Source organism: Octopus bimaculoides, chromosome 10, assembly GCF_046866305.1.
Source record: "Octopus bimaculoides isolate indiv1 chromosome 10, ASM4686630v1, whole genome shotgun sequence".
In the NCBI taxonomy this organism is placed as follows: Eukaryota; Metazoa; Mollusca; class Cephalopoda; order Octopoda; family Octopodidae; genus Octopus; species Octopus bimaculoides.
The window spans coordinates 16,651,988-16,668,829 of NC_142937.1; the positions used below are offsets into that span (position 1 = coordinate 16,651,988).

The 16,842-nt window shown below is 35.9% G+C and overlaps 1 protein-coding gene across 5 annotated transcripts in view; it reads right to left on the minus strand.

The window, feature by feature from the left end:
• The window catches only part of LOC106880008 (uncharacterized), a 112,521-nt gene that overhangs the window by 74,738 nt on the left and 20,941 nt on the right, over positions 1 to 16,842 (minus strand). For 4 of the 5 annotated variants that reach the window (XR_008265009.2, XR_008265010.2, XM_052971053.2 and 1 more), the window contains exons 7-17: positions 16,739 to 16,787; positions 15,641 to 15,710; positions 14,328 to 14,427; positions 9,836 to 9,909; positions 8,917 to 9,019; positions 7,652 to 7,764; positions 6,815 to 6,909; positions 5,299 to 5,387; positions 4,874 to 5,026; positions 2,932 to 3,087; positions 1,407 to 1,482 (exon numbers count right to left, since the gene is read on the minus strand). Coding sequence is in view for 2 of the 5 variants with exons in the window: in XM_052971053.2 (XP_052827013.1) it covers positions 1,407 to 1,482; positions 2,932 to 3,087; positions 4,874 to 5,026; positions 5,299 to 5,387; positions 6,815 to 6,909; positions 7,652 to 7,764; positions 8,917 to 9,019; positions 9,836 to 9,909; positions 14,328 to 14,427; positions 15,641 to 15,710; positions 16,739 to 16,787 (1,078 nt within the window). In the remaining 3 variants the exon portion in view is untranslated. The remainder of the gene's footprint in view (positions 1 to 1,406; positions 1,483 to 2,931; positions 3,088 to 4,873; positions 5,027 to 5,298; positions 5,388 to 6,814; positions 6,910 to 7,651; positions 7,765 to 8,916; positions 9,020 to 9,835; positions 9,910 to 14,327; positions 14,428 to 15,640; positions 15,711 to 16,738; positions 16,788 to 16,842) is intronic. The other variant, XR_008265012.2, reaches the window with a different exon arrangement.

Below are 16,842 nucleotides of genomic sequence, written 5' to 3' on the forward strand. Positions count from 1 at the left end.
GTATGTATGTGTGTATGTGTATTCTTGGCATCATGCAACAGCTGTAAACAAGTGTCACTGTCATACAAAACAGTCAATTTCATTTCCAGTCTTCTGTGATCAAAGGGAAATATTCCCTTATTTGGAAACAGGTGAGGGTTAGCTAATTATAAGGCATCAAGCCATAGAAAATCTGAATCAATGAACTCCATATGACCTATGCAAGAATGCAAAAGTGGATGTTAGAATGGTGTCAATGATGATGATGGTGATGATGATGGTATATTTGTATTCACCTTAAACCATTGCATTATTGATAATTGTGTTTCTTACATTTTTAATTTATAATTTGATATTGATCTTTTTTCTTACTGTTATAATTTGAATGATTATGCAAATTTGAACAGATTTTATATAAATTGTTAAAGCAAATGGCTTTCTAACATGCATAGTTTGCATTACATCAACCAATCAACCACAAAATGGAAATAATAATAATAATAATAATAATAATAATAATAATAATAATAATAATAATAATAATGTTTAGTTATATTTTGGCATGCAATGAAGTCAGAACTAAATCATGTGTAAGCATTCAATACTATGAAGGTAATGTAACTAGTCTGTCTGTCAGGGCCACCAAGTAACTTGTTGGACAAAAATCATTTGTGAGGAGAGGAGGCATTGGAGGAGATGATCGTGTGTTAGTCAGATGATGAAAGGTTGTAGTTAGACAGAAAGACAGAAACAGGTGTTTGCTGTAGAGGTTACCCGGCCAGAGAGAGAAAGAGATAGAGAAAGAGAGAGAGAGAGAGAGAGAGAGAGAGAGAGAGAGAGAGAGAGAGAAAGAGAGAGAGAAAGAGAGAGAGAGAGAGAGAGAGAGAGAGAGAGAGAAAGAGAGAGAGAGAGATATCAAGCATGAAGACAGAAACAGGTGTGTGGCTGAAAGGAGATACATGGTTACCCAACTTGAGAGAAGTGCAGGAGAGGAAGAGGGAGAGAGAGAGAGAGAGTGGGAGGCAGCAAGATAGAAATGGTGGCAAAGTGCTGGGCATACTCACAATGGGCAGTGATCAGAATATAAATGGAATGGTTGAGTAAAGGAAGAGAGAGATATAGATGGTGGCAAGAGCCAGGGTACACCCTTGAGGTTTGAAGGTCGTAATATAAGTGGCAGCATATTTCGAAAGGAGTGGGATTAGAGAGTGCAGAGGGGTAGGGAAGTGCGTGGTGAAAACCTGGGTATATATAGAGGCGGTGGGGCGGGGGATGCAGGATAGCAATGATTCAGAGAAACAGGCTCATGAGAACAGGATTGTGGAGTGAGAGGTAGGCACGGTGTATGAAGGTAAAATGGGAGGAAGAGAAGAGATGTAGATTGGTTTGTTGGGGTAGGGTGTGTGAAAACTGAATTTTCTTTTTACCTTGACTATCTTGTCTTTGTTGTTTCTGTTTTTGCTTTGATATATCATTATTATCAAAGATTTGGGTCTTGATAGACTGGAAAATTAAGAAAATGTTATAACTTTACCATGTAATTAAATGAAGAATATAATATATTTGTGATATAATTAGTTTGGCCTAATGCAGTCCTCAGATCTGTTGGATCCTATCTAACTGTCCATCCACACCAGTATGAAACATGGATATTAAAAGATAATGGTGATGGTGATGATGATGAGGGTAGCCCTCCTTTTTTTTATTAGACATTTGAGATATTATTTAACCCTTTTGATGCCAAACTGCCCTAGTTCTATGATGCAATCTTTCTAATTCAAAATGATCTAAATTAAAACCTCCCATCAAAATTTCATGTTAATTCATATTGCAAACACCAGCTTAATAATGACAGTTATTTTGATAAATTCTGTATTATATTCCAAATTGATTAAAACAAAGGCAGTGTATTTCAACAGAAATAGGGTAATGATAGGGTTAATAGTTTCTGGTTTAGGTTGCAAGGCCAGAAATTCATAGAAGAGATGGGAGTGTGTGATCACATTGTTATAGATGGTCCATTTTTCGTTCCAGTCACCATTCTCTTCAAAAAAGGATCACTGTCTTCATGTTTTTGCAATGAATCACAGAAAATTGGAAATGAATGACACTGCTTGTATGACAGTGATGATCATTTACGACTACCATGTGATGTCAAAACTAGAAGACACAAAAATACATACACACACAGACCCATAGACACAGACTCACTCATACGCATACACACACTCCCCACATACAGATACACTCATACACACACACACACATTCACGACACACACATATATGACAGGTTTTTTCTCAGTTTCCATCTACCAGATCAACTCACAAGGCTTTGGCTGGCCTTGAGTAGAAGACATTTGCCCAAGGTGCCACGCAGTGGGACTGAACCCAAAACCATGCGGCTAGGAAACAAACTTCTTAACTACAGAGCAATGCCTGTGTAAAGGTATACATGTTTAAAAAAATAAATTTCTAAATTGACCACTGTTTACATTCTAGCCTAAGAAGCTGAAGAAATATAGTATAAATAAAAACATTTCAAAAAATAGATTCCTAAATGGACCACTCCTTGCAATTCCATTCAAGAGCTTGAAGAAACATGAGATGGATAAAAATATCTTTAAAATATAGATTTTTAAATTCATCACTCTTTATCATTTTGTACAAGAGCTTGTGAATATATAGTATAGGTGAAAATATTTTTAAAAACTAGATTTCCAAAGTGATCATTTTTTACCATTCCAAGCAAGAATCTGAATAGATTAGTGTTAGTGGCCTGCTGGAATCTTTTTAACCTTTGCAAACTCAATCTATTTTTCTGCTGTGTGTCATTATTTTCTGCACCAATTCTAATTTCCCATTATCTTTCCATGTTAGAATTTTAAATGAGATGTGACAATTGTTATACAAATCACAAAATAATTTACTAAAACGAATTTTCAATTCTTACATTAAGCAGATGTTCACATGGTGTCAAAACCAGTTGTTTTGATGTCACAACCTTCAGCTGTTTCTGAATCAATGAGCTGAGAACTAATCTAAGAGAATTCTGCTTAGAATTCAATCTGTCTTCTTCTTCTTCTGTTTCTTCTACTTCTTTCATTGCCTGAAATAAAATAGATTCAGAGAATTCTTATTCTTGTCAAATACAATCATTGACGATTTCCATTAAATACATAATTATGACTTATATTTAGCTGCATTCTTCTGTTCTTCTAGTAGACAGCTTAGCTTTGGAAGAAATTTTATAGAATCTATGTCAGTACTGAGGACATAAATTATTGGCTGGTATCATTGATGTTTTGTTACGTACAAGCCAGATAAAATATAACTCACCATGTAATGTTTACATCACTGTTCTCTTTATATATTTTCTGGAGGTATTTTTCTATTTAGAATTTTTTTCCTATTCTGTTTTTCCTTAGCTACTTATGCTGTTATTTAGACTATCAGATCTGATCAAAGAGAGCTATGATACAGGTATTCCAGCAGTTGCTGTCATGTCCTTTATTAAAATTCTTGATTGTTACCCGTCATATGACAAGTAACTTTGGAAGTATACTTTTAGCACCATGAGTAAAGAGTCACTATTAATATTAGTTTCAGATTTTGGCTCAAGGCCAGCAATTTTGGGAGAGAGGCAAGTCAATTACATTAACTGCAGTATTTAACTGGTATTTATTTTATCAACCACCAAAGAATGAAAGGCAAAGTCAATTTCAGCAGAATTTGAACTGAGAATGTAAAGACAAACAAAATGCTGCTTAGCATTTTGCCCAGAGTGCTAATGATTCTGGCAGCTTGCCCCCTTAGTCACTATTAGTTCAATATTAATATTAAATAGTATATATATATACGTGAGCATACATGCACACACACACACACACACACACACACACACACACACACACACACACACACACGCGCACACACATGCATTCACTCACACTATTATTTAACATTCGTGTTCTATGGATGATTTCACAGAATCTAATGAACCTAAGGACTGCATCATGCTCCAGTATCTGCTTGGCATGGTTCCTATGGCTGGATGACCTACCTAACTTCAACCACTTTACAACATGCATTGCGTTGGCTGCTTTTTTCATGCCACCAACACTAATGAGGTTGCCATACAGCTTGCAAGACTGTGAACCCTGAGGGGAAGGGGATCAGCTTTATGCTAGGAAATGTGGGTTAAAGTATAAGAGGAGGATGGTGACAGAGCAGGTTCTTATTGTAGAGGAGCTACATGGCTACTCATATTTAGAGGAGAGGGTAAGAATGATTAGTAGGAATTTCAAAGAAATAAATAATGGTGGCCCCTGAAGGTACAAGGTAAGGGGTAGTGAATGGGGACAGAGAAACTAGGAGTGTGGGACTGTGGGGTTATAGTGTTTGAGGGAGCAAGGGATTGAGGAATGAGAGAGAGGGAAGGTAGGCAACAACTGCAATGATTGGGTAGGGCTGAAGGGTGGATGTAGGGAATAGTGAAATAAGGGATTGGGTATGATTAATGAGTTGGGGAAGGTAGAGGGATACACAGGAGAGTGGAAGGATAGCAACAGGATAGTAATAATGATACAGTTGACAAGTGAAAGATGGCATGTGATTGGGTAGGCTGCTGGACTGGGGGAAAAGAAAGAGAGGCAAGCATAGTACACAAGGGAAGACAATTTGGTGGTTCAATGTGGATGATCAATGTAACATGTGGATGGAGAGAACAGTATTAATGGATGAAATATAAAGTGGTATCAGGAGTTGCAGTGAGAGAGATGATAATGAGAAAGAATTGATATGAAGAAGGGATTGGTGAAGGTGTCCATTTGTGCATAAATACACACACACACACACACACACACACACACACACACACATATATATACACTCACAGTGCTTCCAGAACTCAGTTTCACTGAGGTGGAGAGGTCTCCTTGAGAACTGCATATCACCTGACATATTGGCCCTTTGTCATCTCCATGAGGTTCAGTGTTCTGAGAGCAGCTTTCGTCACTTTGTTCCATGTCTTCCAGGGTCTCTGTCTTCTGCAAGCACCAAACATTGAGAGATCAGTTAATAAATATTCATTTCATTATTTTATATAAGCACTAATACATTTGATAAAAGTTAAACTTTAATTATTCTATGTATGCCATATTTCCTAATTATTACCCATGGTGGCAAAAGCACACTTCCAAAGTTATTCATCATACATCAGATAACACCCTAGTATAAGAATATAAGCTAAGAATAGGAATATAGAATAGAATGACATTAAAAATGTTAATTAATGACAGGAACAGAAATGCTTAGCTACCTGTTGTTCAGTGTTATTATTAAACACATCATTTATAATACTGCACACATCCTTTTCATTTGTGGCTTCCCTCAACAAACCAATTAAACCTACAAAATGAATGTAGAACATCCACTGACAAGTGTTTTAACATTGAGTTTATCTCCAATTTATGATTATTAAAACAAATATAATTGTTTAACCTTTTAATTACCATATTTCTATTGAAATACACTATCTTTGTTTCAATTATTTTTGATAATAATAAAAAATTTAAGAAAATAACATTGCCATTATTAAGCTAGTGCTTGAAACAAATTAATCTGAATTTTGATGGAAAGTTTTAATTTAGATCATATTAAAAAACAGAATGCTTGTACTACAGATTCAGAGGTGATCTTAGGCAGGTTGGTATCCAAAGAGTTAATATGATTTAACATTTACTTCTCCATGCTAGCACATGTAGAAATTGACCTTAGATTTTTCCTGTCAGGACTAATTCATTAATGTTCCATATTAGTCTTAAGTCTTTCAAAGCCCAAATCCTCTTTGCTTTACCTATTGTTTGTTATAACTTGAAAAGGATAGCCTATATTCTTGACTAAGTTTGATGGATTGAGATGAACTAAGGCCTGAAGTGCACGTGTGAAAAAGGAGAGATTTCCAGATAATTGCAAACCATAAGAGGAATGAATGAGTCTCTGTCGATGACTTTAATTCTATCTTGAATCACTTTCTCTCATATATTCTGTTTTTGATCTTATATCATATAACAAACATTACATTATTATGTTTGGTGTTTACAGACTTGCCTAGTTTAAAACTTTGACAGACGGCTTTATACAATACAACATATCAACTCACTGAAACTTTTTAAATTGTAAAACAGACAAGGTTGTCAAACGGTATATTTAAATGTTAGAACTGAATACAAATTTTCTCTATATTTATAGTGTAATATCCTTGGTTTTATCATCTACTATGTTTGGTATTATATAGATATATATTTCTATCTACAGGTGTGGCCGAGTGATTAAGGAGCTTGCTTCCCAACCATGTAGTCATAGGTTCAGTCCCCACTTCATGACACCTTGGACAAATATCTTCTACTATAAACCAGATTGGATTTGACAGATGGAAAGAAAAGAAACCCATCACTACACACACACACACACACACACACATGTTCGTGTGTGTGTGTGTGTGTGTGTGTGTGTGTGTGTGTGTGTAACCTTCTCTTGACATTACATGATGGTTGTAAACTTGTGTGACTGACATAGAAGCATTGTTGTTTGTTTCTAGTCATCTGTAAAAAACATGCTGAGACATGAGTAAATATTACTGTGCTTAGAAACAGGTGAGGGCTGGCAACCAGTAGAGCAGAAAATCTGCCTCACCAAATTTCATCAGAGGCATGGAGAAGTGGATGTTAAATGATGATGGTAATGATATTATTTCTACAACTGTAAAAAAATTCTTTTACATTTTCTTAATGTTTTAATTTCTTTTCATATGAAAATTAAATACGATAAGATACCTGGATCTTTAAGCTTGACATGTTGGTAGAATGATGGCACCAAGAGTAAAATTTGACATATTTCAGCAGAAAGAAGAGATCTGTAATCTTTGTAACTGAAAAAAGAAAACAAACAAGCAGCAACGATAAACTTCAATCAGTGCCACCACCACCACCACCATCACCATCATTTTAATGTCTATTTTTCTATGCTTGCATGGATCAAACAGAATACCTTGTGGATGATACTTTTGCAGCTGGATGTCCTTCCTGTTACCAACCCTCATCTGTTTCCAAGCAAGGTAATATTTCCCCATGGCCAGACATGTTTTCATGGAAGACTGGAAACAAACACCACTTGTATGATAGTAATGTTCATTTACAAGCATAAAACATGATGCCTAGGCAAGAGTACACACACACACACACACACACGCACACACACACACACATACATATATATTCTTCCTGAGTCTGTTTACTAGCTCATGGTTCATGTTATGGGTGACTACGAGACCGTCATCCTTGTATAATCCTGCATCTATAAAAGGGAATTATGGATGCAGGTTGTGTAAAATATATGCTCCTATATATTATATATGTACACACACACACACACACACACACACACACACACACACACACACACACACACACACAATGGGCTTCTTCCAGTTGCCATCTGCCAAATCCACTTATAAGGCTTTGGTCAACTCAGTAAAAAATATTTGTCCAAGGTGCCATGCAGTGGAACTGAACCTGAGACTACATGTTTGGGATGCAAGCTTCTGAACCTCACGGTAGTGTAATTATATACTTCCATAACTAGATGAGAGGGTTGAATCAGAGTTTGTTTACCTTGAGTTGGAGGATACTTTTTTCAAATTGTCGCACCTATGATCAGTGAGTTTCAACAAGTCAGGGACGTTGTTGTAAACATAAAGGAATAAATCATCATAAATGCCTTCCTCCTACAAATACAACATCAAGAATAGTGACTGGCATGTCAGCTCATGATTCTTAATTCACATTTACTTGGAACTAACATTTAACCAGGGTATTGTACCCATATCTGTGTGTGTATGCGTATGCCTACATGCATATGTGTATGCTTGCATATATGTGCATGCATGCATGTGTGTGTATATGTGTATATATGTGCCAGCCTGCATACATGTATGCATGAGTGTGTGCATGCATGTATCAAGAAAGGATCAAAGGTTGTTCCTGAGCCATAGGCTCAAAAGTCTGGTTTCCCAGATTCATATATATTGCCCATCCCACCACTGGATAGGATGCCAGTCCATCACAGGATTACTGATTTTTGTCAGCTGAATAGACTGGAGCAATGTGAAATGAAGTGTTTTACTCAAGTGCACAACACATTGCTCAGGAATCAAAACCACAATCTTAGGATCATGAATGCAACACCCTAACCACTAAGTTACATGCATGTGTATATGTGCTAATATGTGTTTCCATGCATGTTTGTGCTTAATGTGTATGTGATCATTATCATAAGTGAAGGTGTGTGGCTTAGTGGTTAGGGTACTCAGCTCACATTTGTAAGGTCATGAGTTCAATTCCCAGTGACACATCGTGTCCTTGAGCAAGACATTCTATTTCATGTTGCATCAGTCCACTCAGCTGGCAAAAATGGATTGTCTCTGTATTTCAAAGGGCCAGCCTTGTCACATTCTGTGTCACATTGAATCTCCTTGAGAACTATATTAAGTATACACATGTCTGTGGAGTGCTCAGCCGCTTGCACATTAATTTCACAAGCAGTCTATTGCATTGATCAGATCAACTGGAAGCTTTGGTATTATAACTGTCAGAGCGCCAGTGCCATTATCATAAATGCATACATGTACAGGTAATTGGCAACTGGACACTTGTGTGTATGTGTGTGTGTGTGTGTGTGTGTGTGTGTGTGTGTGTGTGTGTGAGTTTAAAGTCATAATCATCAAAACCACTGCCACTACCTCTATTGTAATCTATGTTGTCCTTATCAAGATTTATTGAAACAAAGGCAGTATATTTCAACAGAAATAGAGTAACAAAAGAGTTAAATTCTTTATATATTGGTAAATGTCTGAGAGAAAGAAGTAAGTTTCACTTACACTGTCTTCCTCATTGTCAACTTTGATGGCATTCAGTAGTAAAATAACCACAAGACAACGAATGGTTCTTGGTAACAGGAACAGATCAATACTGAGATGATTCCTATCAGAGAAATTTAAGTAAAACAAAAATAATGACTGTGACTCTGTGTGTGTGTGTGTGTGTGTGTGTGAAAGAGAAAGAGAGAGAGAAGTGATCATAAACAAGAGAGCTAACATAGGAGCCTCTGCATAGTCCATTTGTTAGAAATGATGTTCAATTATATTCAAATTTCTTTCAAAGAAAGTTTGGTGATGGGAAGGGCATCTGGATGTTCAAACAATGATGCATGCGTACACACGTGCACACACACGCACACACACACACACACACACACACACAGTGTAAATGGAGTAAGTAAGTTTGGCCGAAACTGTTCCTCTCTAAGCTGAACTCTACTAGAAGGTTTGAATTAAGTACTAGAAGTAGAAAAATAGAATTCTAGGTTTCTTTTATGGCAGTAAATAGTTCTTGTGGTATCTACTTACAGCTAAATGGACTGAATCATTTGACTATTACATGTCTTTGTCTCAGACACAGTGCAGTCGCTGTAACAGCATATTAAGCATTAGTGCCAACCTCCCAACAGCTGGTAATCTTACAACCCATTGAATCAGTCATGTAAGCAGCTTAAGAAAAAAATTACATGCATTAAATCATTTGATTTAATTAGTAAATATAATTTTTTTAAAAATAAAACTAACTCATGCAAATAATTAAAAAAAAGACTAGTGAAAATATCTAAAAATTATAATACCAAAGCAACAAAACCAGTTTAAAATACAACTTCAGTTTCTTTGCGAGTTGTTCATCTTATGTGCATCAAAAGGAAATAATTACATTTTGTTTGAGCAGAATTAAATGTTAGATATTTCTCACCCATATTTGTGTAAGCTGGTTAAGGCCAACATGTCAACAATAACCTGTGTTGGAAGATGAAATTCTAGTGACACCTGTGCAACAGAAATGAAACAGAAAGAAAAAACAATCAGTGGTTTTACCCTTTTGATACAAACCTACCTGAGTCCACACTTGGATTCATGATTCAAATTTTTTGTTTAAAGTGATTCAAATTAAAACCTTCCATCAAAGTTTCATGTTAATTTATATTCCAAACATCAGTTTAATAATGACAAAGTTATTTTATTAAAATTTTCGTTGCTTCTTGCAACCTTTTCAATAGTTGTTGACTTGCTTTACTAAATTATCCGTTACTTTAAAAATTAACTGAAGCAAAGCCAGAGTATTTAAAAAAAGATATTGTGACAAGAGTTAAGCAGACCTATGTACGAAGGCATTCCAGCTATGACCATCCAGTCATTTTTGTATTTAATCACAGCAAGCCTCAAACTACATCATTCAATGATGGTAGGGTGTGATTTTACCCTTTTGATACCAGCATGCTTGAGTTTGGCTCTAGTTCTATTATACAATTTTTCTCATTTGAAGCAATCTAAATTAAAACCTTTCATCAACATTTTATGACTAAGTTATTTTCCTGAATTCTTCATTATTTTCAAAATTAACTGAAGGTAAGGTAGCATATTTCAACAGAAATATGGTAATAAAAGCATTAAGTGTTTAACTCTTTTGAGACCGACTAACCAGAGACACTCCTGGTTGTATGATAGAAACACACACACACACACGCACACACACACACACGCACACACACACACACGCACACACACACACACACAAAGTTTCTATCTATCAGATTTGATTCATAGTCTTTGAGCAACTGAAGACTATGGTAGAAGGTACTTGCCATTATTGCCTCGCCTTGGGATTGAGCCTGAAACTAAACAGCTGCACGGCGACCAATGTAACCAGACATCCATGTCCATGTTAAAAATTATTATTATTCATTGCATTATTGTTGCTTTGTTTTGTATGAGCTGTTCCAAGTCACACCCAGTGACCTCAAGTACCATCAAGATGTATGTTTTATTAGAAGTGTTGTTTATGATTAGCGATGATATATTGTACAGGAGGGAGACCAGAAACTGAGAACTAAGATTCTGTTAAATTTGTAATATTTCAGTTTTGGAAGAGTTTTAAGAGAATCAAATAGTTTCAAGTTGACAATGTTTTTCTTAGAATGAATGTGGGCAGTACCCATGAGAACAATCTTTTGTAGTTCTGATACTTTTGAATTTCTTGATATTTGGCTATAGTGTTTAAGAGCACCATTTGGTGTTGTCTCCAAAGCACTGTTGATCACAGATATAGTTGTTGTTCTTAGATGACACATTTTTGAAACCTCTATTTCAACTTTTGAAATGTTTTTAGAGCTATTGCAATTTGCTTGGATTGACATATCTGTGAGCAGACATGTTTTGTCAAGGTGATTTTTTTTACCACAATATCAGTATGAATAGTAAAATCCCAAAGAACAGTGATCGTTATTTTCTACCACTTTGGCAGGCTTATGCACCCACCAGTTCATCTCATATGGGAGTCCAGCTATTGAAAGTCACTCACTTTTGGGAAATTATTCATTATTAAAATTTTATTGTTATTTTTATCCTTTTGTTTACATGGTCCTTCATGAAATCCACATTGTATTGCACTGTAATGTTCTCAATCTTTTTTGTAAATCCTTAGTGGTTAATAAAGAAATTATTATTATTATTATTATTATTATTATTATTATTATTATTATTATTATTATTATTATTATTAATGTGGCAAGCTGACAGGATTGTTACTGCTTTGGACAAAATGCTTTTTTCTTCTGGCTTTAAGTTCTGGATTCAAATTCTGCTGAGGTCAACTTTGCCTTTCATCCTTTCAGGGTCAATAAAATAAGTACCTGTTGCACACTGGGGTTGATAGAATTGACTAGCTGCTCCACTAAAAATTTCAGGCCATGTGCCTATAGTAGAAAGGATTATCATTTGTAATATTCTATGTCTTTAAGATAAATTCCAAGCATAAGGCTGGTTTATTTAAGTGTTTGTATAGTCTATCTTCAAAGTTTTGCCAATGTAGGTGAAAAGAAAACATCATGATTATTACTAATAAAGCAATCCTAAGACAGGAATGTCACAAGAATTTAAATTTTAATTCTATTATTCTATGATACATTCTTTAAATTACTCTTGTATGCCTATACTATGATTATTGCATGAGTCCTCATTTTAAAGACATTTTTTTTTGTTGCAATTAATTACGTGTGTGTGTGTGTGTATATATATATATATATATATATATATGTACACACACACATTTGTATGTACACACACACACTTGTATGTACACACACACACTTGTATGTACACACACACACACACACATTATACATTACAGCTAAAAGCAGTTGACACAAATGTCTTTTCTCTCAGAGGAAAGTTTTAGCCTCAACACATTAGATTCCTCTTTTCCCCATTGGTTACAAAACTAATCTAAACTCAATGACTTTATTGTAAAATCTTAGCCAATGCAGACTGTGGAGTCTATTTTTGACATAATCTATCATCATCATCATCATCATCATCATCATCATCATCATCATCATTGTCATTATAATCATCATCATTCTCATCATCATTCTCATCATCATCACTATCACCATCACTATCGTTATCAATATTGGCATCATCATCATCACCATTATCATCACCTTCATCACCCTAATTACCATCACCCTCCTCTTCCTTCTCACCATTATCATCATTATGACCACTCAATTTTAAAATTAAACCCTCCCCACCATCCTCCACCCACACTCCTTACATCTCTAATACTACCTCACACTCACCATAGCTCCAACCTCACTCCAGAAGCAAATATCCCCCCACCTTTTTTGCTCCTATCCAAGGAATGTAACTCCAATGAACCACAAAATTTTTCAGCTTTGGTTTTGACCTTACTGATTTTGCTTTTTTTAGATCTACTGTTAGACCATCTAACAAGATATGACACATCCATACATCTTGTGACAAAGAACCTATGTCATACTATTCTTTTAAGCCTTTTCTGATGATTGCCGGGATTATCTCAACTCCTGGTATGAATGGTATGAAACCAACTGATAAAGTGACTGAGTGGCTGTGTGGTAAGTAGCTTGCTTACTAACCACATGGTTCTGGGCTCAGTCCCACTGCATGGCACCTTGGGCAAGTGTCTTCTACTATAACCTCGGGCCGACCAAAGCCTTGTGAGTGGATTTGGTAGACGGAAACTGAAAGAAGCCTGTCATATATGTATATATATATATATATATATATATATATATATATATATATATATATATATACATATATATATATATGTATGTGTGTGCATATGTTTGTGTGTCTATGTTTGTCTGCCCCAACATTGCTTGACAACCGATGCTGGTGTGCTTACGTCCCCGTAACTTAGCGGTTTGGCAAAAAAGACCGATAGAATGAGTATTGGGCTTACAAAGAATAAGTCCTGGGGTCAATTTGCTTGACTAAAGGCGGTGCTCCAGCATGGCTGCAGTCAAATGACTGAATCAAGTAAAAGTGTAAAAGAGAGTTCACTCTCCAGTTCACTCAGCTGTAGAAATGAGTTGCGACGTCACTGGTGTCAAGCTGTATCGGCCTTAGCCTTTCCCTTGGATAACATCAGTGGCGTGGCGAGGGGAGGCCGGTATGTATGGGCGACTGCTGGTCTTCCATAAACAACCTTGCCTGGACTTGTGCCTGGGAGGGTACCTTTCTAGGTGCAATCCCATGGTCAGTCTGACCTAAGGGGGTTGCAGCACACACACACACACATATATATATATATATATATATTCACACACACAACACACACACACACACACACACACACACACATTATGTTGGTGCATAATTAATGGCGATTTTTTAAAATTCTAATACTGTTGTAAATTAAATTATAAAACAGTTATGCACCAACCCAATATATGTACACCCACACATACTTACATATGTACATTAATACATACATCATACATGCGTATCTGATGGTGTATATATAAGGATGAGACACAGGAAACTTTCACTGGTGACTCACACAAAATAATCTTTGAATATATTTCACTGAACTCTTGAATACTTATTTTTCTTAATTGGAATTCACACAAGTACAGCCCCATGTTTATCTCTCCCTCTCTGTCTTTCTCCCCTCACCACATATATATATATACACACACACTCATACATACATATGTACGTACATACATACATACATACATACATACATACATACATACATACATTACACATTATGGTTAGCATTTTCAAATGCTGACAAAGATGTGATGATTTTTGTGAAAATAATTGTTTTTATAGTTTTATGTACCCCTTTTTTTTGCAAAGACCCATATTTGGAAAAACTGTTCAACCCACACTGACCTTTGAAACTAATTACTTACCAGAAGTAAAAGAAAAAGAATGTTACTGTTTTCCTGATTTTGTTGCCTGGCTTCCAAGAGTCCTTCAAAAATGTTTTGGTAGATTTCTAATTTCTCAATGCTGTAGTAAAATAAGAGGTGCTACAGATGAATAGATCTTATTATAAGTTTGGATCTTTATCTCTCTGATACTTATTAACCCTTTTGATACTAACCCACCTCAAACTGCTCCTGGTTCTGTGACACTAAAGGAATACACATATGTTGAAATACACTGAATTTGTTTAAATTTTGTTGTTGTTGTTGTTGGCACTCCATCGCTTATGACGTCAGGGTTCCAGTTGATCTGATCAACAGAACAGCCTGCTCATGAAATTAACGTGCAAGTGGCTGAGTACTCCACAGACTTGTGTACCCTTTAACATAGTTCTCGGGGATATTCAGTGTGACACAGAGTGTGACAAGGCTGACCCTTTGAATTACAGGCACAACAGAAACAGGAAGTAAGAGTGAGAGAAAGTTGTGGTGGAAGAGTACAGCAGGGTTCGCCACCATCCCCTGCCGGAGCCTCGTGGAGCTTTAGGTGTTTTCGCTCAATAAACACTCACAACACCTGGTCTGGGAATCAAAACCGCGATCCTATGACCGCGAGTCCACTGCCCTAACCACTGGGCCATTGCGCCTCCACTTGTTTCAATTAACTTTGAAAATAATGGAGTTTATTAGAATAACTGTTTTTATTAAACTGGTATTTTAATTTAGATCACTTTAAAGCAGGAAGTTTAAATCATAAAACCAGGAGCAATTGCAGGTGGGTTGATATCAAAAAGATTAAGACATGAATAGTCATTTTAAATAGTAACTTTGGTTATACAAATAAGAAAAGAGTGAATATACAACCAAAGTACCTGTTTCTGATGGTTGACAATACAGGAAGGTTTGTTTAACAAGCAAATGATAATTTTTAATGACCAAAGATTTACATATCATTATTAAGGTCACTGTTAATTAGGTTAAAAAATAATTTAACTTCCAGCTACAGAGCTGAAAAGTTCATGCCTTTGTTCCAGACAATTCCAGACAATTAACAGTGTTGAATTTAAATTTGTCAAAGGGTTTGGATGATCATAACTGAATATTCATTATGTGGCCTTCTTTCAGCCAATTCTATTCCCTGACAACTAAGAATGGAATCATTATGGATGAACTTAATCATCACCATAATTAATAAATACAGAAGGCATTTGCCCATAGTGTTGCACTGTTGGACTGAACCTGAGACCACATGGCTTGTTGATGTTAAATTTACAATTTACTTCTCAATTTCTGTTTACCTGTTCAATTCCAACTGGAGATTTCCCTGCATACTGTATGCCAAATATTTCAGTCTCTTCCTGTCTATTTCTGAAATCAGTAAAATTAAATTTTAAAAAAAAAACCCAAAAGCCATTTTTTTTATTTCGGTGATTAAATATATATTAAATACTGATTTTTAACACAAACAAAAAGGTTATACATTTTGAAGGGGGACACAGAAAAAACAGACAAATTGAACTTTAGTATTTAAATGATGGTAATTTTATTAATCTCCCAAAAGGATGAAGGATGAAAAAGTTGATCTGAGCAGAATTCAGATTAAGAATGTAAAGAATGTAACTAAATATATAGGCGTAGGAGTGGCTGTGTGGTCAGTAGCTTGCTTACCAACCACATGGTTCTGGGTTCAGTCTCACTGCGTGGCACCTTGGGCAAGTGTCTTCTACTATAGCCTCGGGCCGACCAAAGCCTTGTGAGTGGATTTGGTAGACGGAAATTGAAAGAAGCCCATCGTATATATGTATATATATATATATATATATATATATATATATATATATATATATATATGTATGTGTGTGCATATATGTTTGTGTGTCTGTGTTTGCCCCCCCCCCCAACATCGCTTGACAACCAATGCTGGTGTGCTTACGTCCCCGTAACTTAGCGGTTTGGCAAAAGAGACCAATAGAGTAAGTACTAGGCTTACAAAGAATAAGTCCTGGGGTCGATTTGCTTGACTAAAGGCGGTGCTCCAGCATGGCCACAGTCAAATGACTGAAACAAGTAAAAGAGTAAAGAGAGAGTAAAAGAGTAAATACTGCAAATTATGTATGTTTTGGTGAAGTTGCTCATGCTGACCTTGACCTCTGCTACAAAACTGAAGTAATGCAGAGAATGAATGCAGAAAATGAGAGAGAAGAGGCCAGAACAGAACAGATTTCTTGTTATGGAGAAGCTACACAATTACTCACATTATGGAAGAGAATATGGAAGTGGCTGAGGTGGAACAAGAAAGGGATGAAAATAAGGCTGATGAAGTATCAAGGTGAACCCTCAAAATATTAGGTGAGTTGAAGTGAGTGAGAGAGCTTATAGAAAAACAGTCAACATACCACTGTTTAGTGACGTTTTCTGTGGGAAGCGCATGAGCAGGTGACATGCCTGGTAAAAATATATAAGCAGAAAAAAATTTCAACTGATTGGTAAACTTTGGTTT